General features: G+C 33.6%; 1 protein-coding gene across 1 annotated transcript; it reads right to left on the bottom strand.

Annotated features, from left to right (window-relative positions):
* Nucleotides 1–5,417: 5,417 nt before the first annotated feature.
* LOC130656497 (uncharacterized) lies at nt 5,418–13,561 on the bottom strand. Its single transcript, XM_057459399.1, has 10 exons — nt 12,725–13,561; nt 12,175–12,279; nt 9,904–10,002; nt 8,395–8,568; nt 7,499–7,974; nt 7,054–7,191; nt 6,753–6,759; nt 6,011–6,098; nt 5,670–5,863; nt 5,418–5,464 (listed from the first exon to the last, which is right to left on the bottom strand). The coding sequence occupies exons 1-10, from the start codon at nt 12,783–12,785 to the stop codon at nt 5,418–5,420; spliced, it is 1,389 nt and encodes a 462-aa protein (XP_057315382.1). The 5' UTR covers nt 12,786–13,561.
* Nucleotides 13,562–14,228: the final 667 nt, after the last annotated feature.

Raw genomic sequence — 14,228 nt, 5'->3', positions numbered from 1 at the left:
ATGGATAGCTACCTTATTAATAAAATAACAAAATTCTCTGAAGATTATGCTAGCTCGCTAGAATGTATACAGCTACTTGTACTTTAAATTATTATTTGAAAACAAATTTGCCTCTGCAGCACTGGCATGTTAGTTAGCAGTCCGTTTTGCTTGGGTATGTAGCTAGCTAAAAAAATCTTATGTTCGGCATAATACTCGTCATTTTAAAGCAGCATTGTTTCATAGTTAGTCAGCTATAGCAAGCAATAGCTAAGTACCTAGCTGAAAGATATCTATCTTTAAATCAATAAAAGTTTCTCTGCTTTCTTAGCTAGGAAAGGATTTAACCATCTCGCTGTTGGAAACAGCAGTTGTAGTGTGGTATTACTTGTTTTAGTTTCAACATTAGGCAGACATCAGTAGATTTTTGAGTTTCTGTGTCTTGGGAATAACAACCCATTTTCGTATTCTTTTAGGACAACGTCACAAACATTTGGTGTAAGAGCTCAATCCGACTGACCCAATTTTTGATGGCGAATTTTGAAATACAGAGGTAAAAGAACTGGAACGAAAAAATATTATATATGCTTGTTGTCTCTCCACGGCCATTACCCATCATTATTGTTGTGCCTCATTCTAACTTTCGAGATATCACGCATTGTTGACTAAATAGGTAGACACGATTTTTTTTGTTTTTTTATATTTGATGACATATCGACACTATTTTTAGGGCTCAAATAACTCCACTGCCAGATATCTCTGACGCAATAAGTATCTGCCTTTAAATTTAACCAAACATAAATATAAACTGTTACTCACCTTGAGTGTGGCTGCTCCTTTCCATTCTAAGTAATAAATTACATTAATGTCCAATACTGTTATTTGTAACAAATGTGTGTCTGTGAACAGAGGCACAGTGCTATAATTTTCAAGAATGTGCAGTTGCACTACTCTAGAACATGTTGCTGGTCTGTGTTTTATTACAGCTGCTTGTTCTGATGTTCAGTTGTTTTAAAAATAATTCAAATGCTGCTTATCAAAAAGTCTCAAAATTCTATTGTTATATCGACCGACCAACTTAATGAAATTTTGGGTCGTTTGGACAATATTACGATGGACAGAGATTATTTGCACTATCTGCTGTTAAAATATATGATGATATCTACTAGTTACGCATCTAATGTACAACTTATTCGAGCAGTAATTCAGCCAGAGGTGCCTTCAATACTTATGTTGTCATAAAATACGTTACTTTTATGAAACAAAAAACAATTTCCGAGAAAACACTTTTTTCATGCCATGCTGCATGGTTTTGATACTGACCAAGTTTGTATATTTATCTATTAACTATTACCTGTATGCCAAAAAATTAGGCCCCATACCTTTCAGAGGCTTTTTTGTTGGCCATTACTCGAAACTACCCCTAAAAATCTTTATGAAATCCTTATAATATAATAATTTTATTATAATATTATTATAATATCACGAGAATTCAGTGAATTGCGAAAGGAACTATAAATTTCCTCAAGATAAAAAGAAGAAAATTATTCCCCTCAAAATGGAGAAATGCTATCCCATAACAGCTCTTGGTTTATTTACTGCTGGCAAATTTTGCCATGAAATTTTAGACGATTTAAAACAAACAGACTTTGATGAGAAATTTAAGAGGTGAAAAATTGTAACTAAATAAAGAAAATAATTTGGCCCTTAAATTGGTAAAATTTGCAACCAAGAGCACTTGTGGCTAAATTTTCAAACAATCAATATAACATAAGAAAGAAAAGAAACATTATGCTTTACAGCTTTAGCTGACATTCCTTAAGGGCGCTTAAAGTTTTGATATATCTTATTGATATAACAGACAAACAACAACAAACAAACACATAAACAAGCAAAAAAACAAGGAAGGAGATAAAGATACAAATTAATGATAAAAAAGTCGATTAGTCTTTGCACTGGAACGTTTTCAAAGGAATATAAAGTCTCAATTCTATTGGACTGCGTTTTCTGCAATAGCGCAAATAATTTCACGAGCTATTTCATTAACGCGTGCATGCTGTGACAAAATTTAAATTTAAACTGGTATTTTACCCAAAAATCAAGAATATTTTACGAATAATTCTGAAGCTTTTTTGTTACAGAAAGGAGAATCTGAACGAATCTTATTAAAATAAATTAGACTTTAACGCGTGGAAAAATTCACATTGAATTGTCCGTCGTATATATTTCCCTCGTGCATCCCTATTCGCCTGTTAGCATGAAATAATGAAATTACTCTCGGATATTCCAAATGGAACTGTGACGCTACTATACGCAGATGAAATATGGCTGTAATTATTAGAAGGATGCGGCAAAGTGGGCTAAAAAAGTAATATTGATTGTCAAATTTGTTTTTAAATAAAATACTAACTTATCCTCAAAGCTTTATTATGACCGCAAACATCATCAGGTGATGCCATTCCTTAACAAAAAAGATGGATTAAAACAGCTTTTGCCAGTTTAGTTACTTTGTTGAAATTTATTCAGTTTTTAACTTGATTGCAAATTAGACATTTGCTTTTTTATTTTAGTGGACCAGCTAATACACCCTCCTTTGAATTTCCGAAACGAGGATAAGAACGACAAGAACAACAATGAACTTATTCAGGCTAGCGCAGAATCTTCGCAAGCGCCGATAAAAAAAAGCGCTTAGGAATTCGTCTAAGAAGACTTCTCAGCGCTGACCACTTGGAACTGAGAGAGAAATACACAGAAGGAGTCGATTACGCTCGTCAGGGAGGATATACGCACGCTTTTATAACGTTCGATAAAGCGTATAACAAACAACAAGAATTGTTGGGTGAGCGGCATCCAGATACGAAGAAAACAAAGAAGCAATTTGAGAAGTGTTTTGTTTAAAATAATGCCAAAAAGTAGAAAGTACGTTAAAGGAAACAGTAAACTATAACCATATACCTAGTTCCTTCAATTATTGTTATGCTATTTTACTAAGTGACTGTGTATGAATCAAGAAACTATGAATTTCAAACAAAAAGGCAAACACCAGATATGCTTTTAATTGGTGAAATACAACAGAGAAAATTCTTAGCAGAGAGATACATATAGTATACAAACTTATTATTACGTTGTAAAGACAATAAAATTATTTCCTAAATTGTAACCCTATTTTCTTTATAATCAACATCTTATAATAAAAAAGAGGGTAAAAGCTTGATTTTCCATCGACGAAACACCCTTAGTAAGCAATTAAATGTGTATCAACCGACCAACAATCTATTGTGGCTAGTCGGTGGCCCGTGGAAAAATTCATAACTTTGCCTGCCTTTTTTATATCGCATTGCGTGCGTGTAGCTTGCAGTATCATTTTAGGTGACAGAAAGACGCACATGGGTATTGTAATATAGACTAATATAGACTACTTGTGGCTTACCCCGGCGTTAGGTGGAGTGCTTTAGTACAGGTATGCATCATGTCGTCAATCGAGTAAAACGCACACAACATTTTAGTGTTCGACTGTAATGTATTTTTCAAAATATAACCCTACTGCAACTTTAACCGAAATAAAAACACAATTTACAACCCTTTGTTACCCCGTCATAGCAAAAACAATTGGTCAATATTATTTTATTTTGCGAAGTAAGTTTCAGTAAACATTTACAAATTAACAGTGACACTGGACTGAGCGCTTAGTACAGGTAAACCGGTTTGTACATGCTTTAAGGCTTAATACGCTTTTCAAAAAAAAACTGTATTGCAGCTTTGGTTTACAAAAAACGGATACCCTCTATTGAAGCGCTGGGATAAGCCACAAGCAGCTGTGTTACCCGTCGTTAAACGCCCGGATGAGTGATTAATAAGAACCGTCAACCGCCCCACACATTCAGGTAAAGCGCTTTTAATAAAGCCATATATAGGTGGAAAATCAAAGTGCAGTGAAGTGCAGTAAAGTGCGCACAACTTAATGGTGTTTCCGGTGTTATATACTATTCAAGAAATAACTTTTGACAACTGACCTAAAATAAAAACACAGATTACAATTTATTGTTACACTGTTAAAGCGAAATCAGCTGGCCAACCGGTTTTATTTTTCACGGAATATTCCTGGTAAAGGTTGTTAAGCAGAGCGTTTAGTATAGGTTAACAATGTGGGACATGAGTAAAGGCGTTACACAATTTTTTAAAAAATTTTTATCGCAACTTCGGTTAAAAAAAAAAAAAAAAATCAGGAAACCGCCTGTCATTATCATGTTCAGTTAAAAAAAATACTCAGGATTTTTATTTTGCAGGATAAGTTTTCGTAGCAGTAATAAAGTTGATAGCTGCATTTAGCATAAGAGTTAAGAATTGTGTTGCAGCCAAACTGCATTTAGCTACTTTCACTTTTTAGCCAGAGGTAGCTAAAAGAGAAGCTAGCTAGGTAGACCCAACATTAACATAAAAATAAATAACAATACACCAAACTGAATAAAAACTTTAAAAGAAGAGAAATAAATAAAGACAGCTATAGCTAGCTGCCTTAAAAGCAGCGTGCTGCCTCAAAATCTACGTTTATAGCTACCTAGTCAATAGCTTAAAATTGGTTTGTTTAAGATTTTAAGATGGCTAGAAAACGAGACGACATATTCATCTTAACATAGCACAAGAAAAAAGGATATAAAGGAGACCTACAAACCTCAAAATATCACTTTCAAACCAAAAATGGCTTTTGTAAGCGTAGCATGAGTCCCCCGTCGGCATGTTGAGGCCGCGAAGTACTTAAATTAGTTATTAGTGAAAATCGAGCCTCGTCATTGGTCAATTACGCGTGAGCGGTCAAAACGAAGCCGGTAAAAAACGGGATCTGCCGCGATCCGAAATAAAGCTGCAAGGCTGCGGGGATATTTCCTGGGTCGTGCCACTTGCGACGCCATGTTGCGCAGAGACAGACAGACGGAATACGAGTATTATTAAAGAGACTAGCCGTTAGCCCCTGGAACAAATCCACGGGAATTTACCGGTCATGCATTCTTCTAGCATCGGTATTTCGCAAATCTTTTTTTGACCTGGTATGAAATTACTCTATGGTAGTCATATGGCCCCTGAAAAGATCTACTTATGGGTACTGAAGTATTAAAAACTACATGTTTTTGTTTTCATAAGAACCCATAATTTGTCAAAAACGCCCCAAAATTTACTGCTCTTCTCAACATAAATTTGTTAAAAAGCGCAAATAATTACAACTTTTTTAATAGAAATAGACAACGCAATGGTTATTGTCTGCAACTTTGACCGTGTAGGTATTTCTAACAAGAAAACTGCATCGAACGATCAATAAAAGTTAATTATCCATGAATTTTGTATAAAAAACATTTTGAATTAAACTTCTGGTTTAATTAAGGTTCTGAACTGTGTGACTTATCGTTGAACGCCTTGAGGAGCGGTTAATAAGAACGACACGGTCAGATGAAGTGCTTTAGTACAGGTATGCAGTTATGTCGTAAATCAACTTAAAATAAAGAATACATGCATACACGCATACATGCATATACTAAGAGCAGTCACAGGACATAAATTGAGAGTAGTTTTTTAAGAACTGAATTATATCAATCCTGTATAGACATTCATATAATGTGTAAACAAGCCTTTAAAGTCCAAAACTGACGTTATCTGACATGATCGTTTGTGAGCTTTGAGTCCCCGTAGACCTTTACAAATCTTGCCGCAATGACATTTATTGCAAATACTACTTTCTACGTTTGATTTCATTCTTCTATCATAATCTGTTTCGTGTCCATTGGGAATATTGTAATTAATAGAGCTGTTTAAACTTACTATCGAGTTGCTGGCTGTTTCTATGGTTACCTCATTGTTCTGAGTGTTATGAAAGCCTTGATCGAACTTTACTCTACAACGCCATAAATGGAGATTTAAGAAATACGTGTTTCCGTAACAGGACGCGCGTTTTTCACGGACAAACAGACAAAATACGGCATAATTAAAGAGATAAAATCCCTGGGTCTCTTATATGGTTGAGCAAAAAAGTTTGCATTACTTGTCCACTTTCAGCCGCCGGATTTTGTTAACATTAATAAAACTCGATGGTATATAGCAATTTTGGCATAGTAAAAAATCTTGAAAGACTAAATAAGTATGATATTAAATTTAGTTTGCATTATAAAAGTTTTTAATTAATGTTTCATAGAAGTGTGAATATAGCAATGTGGACGCCTCAAATATACGAGGCTATTTCATATGAGACAAGGTGAAATTTTTTTCAAGGATGGATTTAGTAGTAAAATGAAATTTATTAAGCGTGATTCGTGATTCGCTTTGTTTGCGATGTCTATCATGTGAAAAGAAATTGAGAATATCGCACCAACTAAGAAAGAAACCATAATTCAATTTTTTTTTGCGATTTAGTCTTAAAATGGAAGAAATTTTTCTGGACGTTTCCTAGTTATTGCAAGATCAGTCTAGTTTTTGAAAATTAAGCTGCTAAAACTTATTTAAAAAAGAACTCGAAAGCAATGTCTACAAGATAGGATGAATCGTTTCTTTAATTTTCGGAAGCACATCATTTAGAAAATATCTCTCTGTCATTCTCATTTCAATGCATCAACATTATTGTTGATTGTAGGTTGTAAATTATTTCTTCGCTCTTCGCCAAAAGAAAAGCGCAGTATTTATTCATCCTTTACACGATATATCCAACATAACAGTTCGAGAATAAATAACGTTCTATTTCAGTAATATTGTATTATTGGTATTCTTTTTGATTGGTCGAATGCGATTACCACGTGACTAAAACATATTAAAACATAGTATATAAATTATTCAGTCATAGGGAAAATTTTGGAGGGACATATATAATTGGTCATGAGAACAAGTCTCGTTCAAAATTTAGTATTATTGGAATGTGAATCTATTATTGAAGTTTCTGAATAAATAAATAAATAAATAAATAAATAAATAAATAAATGAATGAATGAATGAATGAATGAATGAATGAATGAATGAATGAATGAATGAATGAATGAATGAATGAATGAATGAATGAATGAATGAATGAATGAATGAATGATCTATTCTACTCACCTTAATCCACAAAATAAAAATTGCAAGGCAAATAACGAACGCAATTGAAACAGCAACAATGATAACTATTTTCCATGTTTTCCAAATCTTCTTCGTTTCATTCTTTTCGTTTACTTCTATCAATTTTATATCCCGAATCTAAATGATTATTTCATGGAATTAGGTATGTTATTGAAGTTTTATTTTGCTCTTAAGAACTTTGAACAGAATGTTAAAATTAAAATTATATCTACACTTAATGTAACTGGATTTTAGGCTGACGATGGCATTTCGGACACATTTGAGTTTCTTATAGCGTCAACATAAAGGTGCCAGCGGAATCAAAAGAATTATTTCCATCATTTTGTTCCTTTTTAACATACTAAAACTGTGCCTATCAGAAGTTATGGAGGGAGAAAAAAGAGTTGGATGGATTAGCCATTATTAAGTCAAGTACATTACTTACTAGGTCTTTGAAGTATTTTCCAACCTCTGAGGTGTCATTTCCTTTTAAAATTTCTTCCATCTTTCCATGTAGCTTTCTTGTTAATGTTTCATCAACCTTATTTGCTTCTGATTCAATAAGCAAATGAACAAAAGCATCTGCACTGTGTGTAGAATTACATTGCTGAAGATTTGCAATAAATACGTGATGAAGTTCCTTAATATCGTCAACTAAAGTTGCAATACTCTTTTTGAACACATCTAGTGAGCAACAAAACAATTTCCAGGTGATTCTTAAATGCAGTTCCATATATACTTTAGCGAATCTATTTGTACCAGCTATCGAGACGATGGTACACAATGGCGATGTTGTACTGGCAACGGAAGGTGCAACAGAGCTTTCTCGTACTGGTGAAATTGTAGATGTAGCTACCACTTTTGTGAGTGCAATCGTGTTTACGGAGGTAGGTTGTATGTTTGCTGTTGATGAAGGGTAAACTAAAGCAGTAATAAAAAATTGGGCTTAAGCACTGTGCCCGAATTTTTAAAACAAATATCGATACTTTTAGGCAAAATTTATGCGCAACAAACAATAAAATATTTGAGCGAACAACTTTAATTTAATAATGAATGAAATATAGACAGTGGTGAAGTTTTTTAATCAAAAATTGGTGATTGAAGGATTCAACACAAAAAAAGTTTAATTAGTTTTACTCACCATTTCCCCTCAAAATATAAGGTGGTATTGTTGGGCTTTTCTCCTCTGCCACAGTTTCTGAGCAATATTCGAAGTTTAAAATACACTGAAGCCCCTACTGGAGCCCCTTTTCCATATGTTAACTTTCTTAATGATTGCAGTGTTAATTGGAGCCCAAAGATATTACACTGGAGAAGAAGAAGAATAAAAGGAAATCTTACCTTTCACGCAATTTTGACTTTCTGTTATATTATTTGGTAAAGATCGTCCTTTGCACGTACTTTTCGTGCATTGTTTATATGGTGGATTGATGCAAGATTTGTTTCTGTATCTGATGCCAAGACTGGTAGAACATAAGGTCCAAGAGCTCCATGAAGACCAGTAGTTTAAGCTTTCTGTTTGAAAAAAAATAAGAAAGTTTGTACGTTTTTATTTACACACAAGAAAATCTCATGTTTTTATTTTAACATAGTCGGTAGCCGATGGATAAATCCATGGGTTTGCACGTCATTTATATATCGCATCTTGCGACGCCTATCGTCATAGAGACTAGTCATTGGCTGTAGAAAAATCGACGGAAATTCGACCGTCGTACATATTTCCCGCATCAGTATCTTGTGCATTTTTGTTCCTGATAAGACCAAGTAATGAATCTCTCTATAGGATGCAGAAAAAACGGTGCGGCGCGACCATTTCGTAAAAGCTAGAATTCAGACAGATTATAAGAGAAATAATTTGTTAGCCTGTGGATAATTCTATGAAAATACACCCGTCACAATAAAGTAGATAATTTTTAATTTTGTGAAAGTGCGCACGCGTTAATAAATGAACTTGTGTGCTTTGTGCGCATTGCGGAAAAATGGCCATAAATATATACGAGCGTTTAGACTATGCGATCATGGTTTGTTCATTCCATCATCAGAAATAAATAAATTTATGTATGCGACTGCAAATTTAAATGCAACTACATCTGCGAATGTTCTTTCTTAGTTACAATAAAACATATATTTATTATGGAATCGATATACGTTATGCGTTCACTGTTGCATTGTGTTTTTAAAAACCTTTAAAATTGTTAATAAAAATCGAAATAAAGAAATTATTTTATATTGGGTTACTTTGTAATCCACTTGCAAATTGAAAACTACTTTCAGAATTGCACTTAAAAATATGCGTCATTGATGACGCAAAGTCCTACATACAACGTACGTTTTAAATGTTCGTTTTTATCATGAAAACGTTATTTTCTTCTATCTTGGGATATCGATTTTTTCAGATACACAAAGGATCTTAAAACTAGAAAAGAAAACTAAATACCAGCATTTGGTCCATTTAAAGCCTTAATTTTAATTTTAGCTAATTCTCTGGTAATCGTCCCCTCTTCCTGCGCACACAAAAAATAGACACATTGAGATGAATCATGTACGTACCTGAGTTAATAGGCAAATATTCTGAAAAATCCTAAAGAAGCTCTGTAAAAGAATTGTGACGTGCAGTAAGTTTAGTAAGATCTATCCGTAATAAATAACGGACCCCGCTGTTGTTTTATGTCTAGTATTGTGGGTATGTGTTTTATACTGCGTGTAACATCGTATATACAGTGACACAAGTCGTATTCTGGTAGCTCAACAACAACCAACATACTGAGCAATTTTAGAATTCAAGTCGCGATTATTTGTTCTCAGAAATAAATAAAGTAGGTTTGGCTATCCTCAGCTTCCATGACTTACCTTTCTTCACACAGGTATAATTCACTTTTAGATATTTTGTTACTCCACTACATGGCTCTCCCCAAACATTGACACCACAGGCATCTGAAAAAACTGTAGCTGAAAAATAAAGAATATTTCGAGTATTAGACAACTGGCTAATTTGTCTTGTAGCAATGTACTTAATTGTTAACCCTTAAAACTTGGGCTGGGGTAAAATATTTCGCCAAAACCTGAAAAATACCTCACACAGACTGCCATAAGGTCTGAAGTTTAGGCTGTCACAATTTATTGTCCCGAGTGTTCTTCTTGTCCTACTTGTTTTATGAAGGCAATGAAATTAAAACTAACTCATGTTTGGTGGCGTTTGTCCGTAGCCGACCAATCTGTCCGTAGCCGACCAATCGCGGCTTAAATTTTGACAAGCTGATTATCTATTAACGGGTCTTCTTAAAAACATCCTTCAAGCGTTACAATAAGTACAAAAGTTCAAAAATATTTTGATCTTAGCATTAAATTTACCAAAACAGTGTCCATCCGTAGTGAATAATCTTTTATAAAAATAGACTAACATGCTTTTAAATTGCAATGTGTTTCGTTATTACATATTCGCATTCCTTTTTCCATTTGATGCTGGTGAAGCGTGTCGTTTGGTATGCAGTTATTAACAGCTGTGTTTCTATCAGGGCATGTGATTGCGCTTGTTCGACCAAAAAATACATTTATTATACTTATCACGCTCCCTAAGATAATTAAAAGGAAAGTAAAATATGTGAATCAATTGTATCATCTGCATTAAAAAAATATCTTCATCATTCACGTTTCCGTTGATACAATGGCGAGTGAGATTACTTAGGTGCACGCTAAGAAGATTTTCAATTGTGATACTCACTTCCTTCTGTTTGACAGAAATGAAATGTAACTGTAGGTTAAAAACCTTTGAAAAACAGCAATTGCGCATCTTTAGCAATCATATGACTGCAAAAAAGTGAAAACTTCGGCCGGGAAATTTACTTTACTATTGTCAGAGTAAAACCTACTGAAAACATATGAAAATAAACCATTTTCCCATTGCAGTAATTTTATGGATTTTTGCGCAAGTGGTGTGAGTTAGATCTGTATTTTTGGCAGCTAAGCACACACTAAATCCCTACAGAATATGACTACTTTGAGAGTTCGCTTACCGTGGTATGTCTTTTTTATTTTACTTACACTAGATCATACGCCCTACTGTAATTCTCAGTGGCCCGTGGATAAATCCTCGCTTTCCTTCTATGATATATCGCATTCTTTGTGTTTCTGTAACACGACATTTTTATTTCTCGCGCATAAAGAGACAGCAACAGACAACGATGAAAGACGAAATACGGCTATTGTTAAAGAGATTTCTGAGTCATGTCAAGTCCGGGCTAATCCAGGTTCACGATATCATAACAGATGGCTAGCTGCCAGAATATAAAATTTATCACTGCTTTGTAAACAACAAGAAGTCTCAACTTTTGTCCACATCTGTTTAATAATAGCCGTATTCCATTTGTCTGTTCGTGCGTCAGTTTGTCTTTTTGTTACGGAAACACAAAATGCGATACATAAAGGACAGATGACCCTGTGGATTTTTCCACGGGTTAACGACTTTTGCTATAATAATAGCCGTCGTCTGTCTGTTCATCTGTCCTTTACAGAAACACGAAATGCGATATATAAAGGACGGGCGACCCCGTGAATATTTCCACAGGTGACCGACTAATTTGCTTTACTATTAAAAACGCGTGGTCCAAAGTTTTATTCTTTTCGCTTACGTAAAAATTCATAATGGTTACCGCAATTTAAAAATGGTCTCTTTTACTCCAGTTTGATATGTCACTTCATTTAAGCGAAATAAAAAAGCCCAATAAATACAGCCTAAGAAGGTAGCTAAATTTTATATAAAGTATAATTGAAGTCTATCGACGTGTGCTACTTAAACAAAATATTAACTTAAATTTTAGTTAATATTTCATCGAAAGACAACAGAGAAACCCACTCTAATGATCTGTAACAAATTATAATTGACGTTTCCATAAAGAAATGGCGTGATCTAAAAATGTAATGTTTTGTAAAAAAAATTAGCATATATATTTTTAGCGTGCAAGCAAGCTTCATTTTTCATAAATTTTTGCAATCTATTTTTAAATGTTTTTTATAAGTTTTCGGAATCCCTCCCTGCTCATTACCCCTCCCCTCCACATGCTATTCGGGACTTCACAGAACATGTTTAACTTTAATAAAAGTAAAAAAAGTATTTTTACTAACCTAACTGGCAGCCAAACGATGCGCGCTGTTCGTTGCAAATTGTGTACATGCAGTACTCGTTCAGACATGTTAATGTTTTACAACTCGTCGCATTCGTTCCACAAACTATGATCGAAAATTTTATTATAAGCGAAGATTAACAAGAGAGATTTTACGTTTAAAACTGTGAATTTAAAGCAAATAGGATTGAAAGGTATGAGAAGCATTAAAAACATTGAGTGCTTATGACCGGAAATTGCTTTTTAACGATAACTTAACGTCTAAATAAAAACAGAAAACCTATTGTGTACCAAAAGTAGTGTCAGAGAAAAGTATCTGTGTTTTGATAAAACTTTAATTACAACGTTTAGAAACTCAATCGTGTAAAAAGTTCTCCTTATTAACCATAGTATCATAAAACCCTTCTTTTTTCTCGTCACATGCCCTGTTCTCACTCAGTCAGCCACATCATTTTCTTTATTTAAACATCTGAAAAAGACTTTTTAAATTCTAAAGCCAGTAACGTATTATATTTCTTGTATATATTAAGAAATGTTGCAGATGTATTTACCTTCGAATGTTTGGCCATTAACCATACATAAAAAAGAAAATATAACAAATATAACATTCATTTCATTTTTTACTTTCTTATCCTCACTTAAATGTCATCCCTCATTTGTGTGCTTATTATCTAGTTTGTTTGATTAATAAACACCCTTGCTACCAGTCCACAAAGTGATGCGTGGGTCATATGCTTTATCCTTCAGGTGTGTGTAGGCAGAGCGAGAAAGAACTCTCTTTAGTAAAGATGCTATCCGTAGTTTCTGTAGTTTTAACTCATTAAGAATTACATTCAGTCTTTTTTGTGAACATATCGTGGCCCAGGTCTATTTTTTAAATGCAAATAACTGTGGCTTTCTTATACAACACGCAGAAGAGCTTGATAAAGAAAGAAAAAAAAATCCTTGACCTTGCTCTGGTAAAGTGTCTGGTATCAAGTTGGTAGATCAAAGTCTCATGTGCAAATATGGATGTCTTTTTATGTATTTAAGGTTGTTATTGTTTGTGAAAAAAATGTGAAAACACTTAAAGAGAAAACGAAAACCCAACCTTTTAAACAGTTATTATTAGCAAAAAATCTTCCCGAGTAAAACTCTATCATAAAAGATAGAAACGATTTTCAAACAACCTAAGGCATATAAAACATAATTATGTCTTTATTTAAAGTTAATATCTACAATTTCAATGCTATAAAAACATTAAAAAAATACAAAAACCCTGCAGCTTAAAGATTTCCGCCATTAACAATAATCTGAAAAAGTACTGAACTTTGAAGAGGACTGAGTAATATGGGGGATAAAAATCATTGAATATTTTCATTTCTCTGTAAAGACAATTTTAAAAGAAAAATAATAAACCTGAAAATTGATGAACAATAAAAACAAAATAAGAACAACGGCAAGGCTGAAAATTTATCTATTTTCTCTTTTTCTGTGAAAAACAACTTGGAAAATATCTTTAAAGGTAGCAACAAATTTTTTTTACATAATCAGTTACGAAAGGTTATTTTCAGACTACATATTTTTCTTTTTTCTTTTAAAGCACACTTGTCACCATTTTATAGCTATAATACATTATCTTTCAGCAAAAATATTCAGCCAAAACAATTCCTCTTTAAATTAAAATTCATGAATAATTAATTAGTTCTCCTGGATAAAGCTTTAAGGGGGATTTTCAAGAGGCGAATTAAACGGCGAATTCGACGGCGAATTGTATCTGAGCATGCGCAGTTTTGTTTGTTTTGATTTTGCATTGAACTGCGCATGTTCAGATACAATTCGCCGTCAAACTCGCCGTTCAATTCGCTTCGTGAGAATCCCCCTTTAGTCTACGTGCTTGCAAAATTGTACAGAAGCAAATGACGTAATTATTAAAGGGAAACGTTAATAACATCAAAGATGGCGCATTATAAGACGATCTTCATTATGCTACACTACACGAGCTTTAACTTTCGATAGCATATAAATTTACAAAAAAAGTATTGTTCATTGGATAATAAAACAATTTGTTGAACT

The sequence above is a fragment of the Hydractinia symbiolongicarpus genome, chromosome 1 (genome assembly GCF_029227915.1).
Source record: "Hydractinia symbiolongicarpus strain clone_291-10 chromosome 1, HSymV2.1, whole genome shotgun sequence".
NCBI lineage: Eukaryota > Metazoa > Cnidaria > Hydrozoa > Anthoathecata > Hydractiniidae > Hydractinia > Hydractinia symbiolongicarpus.
Note: the sequence above shows the minus strand (reverse complement) of the source record. Positions and strands in the feature narration are given on the sequence as shown.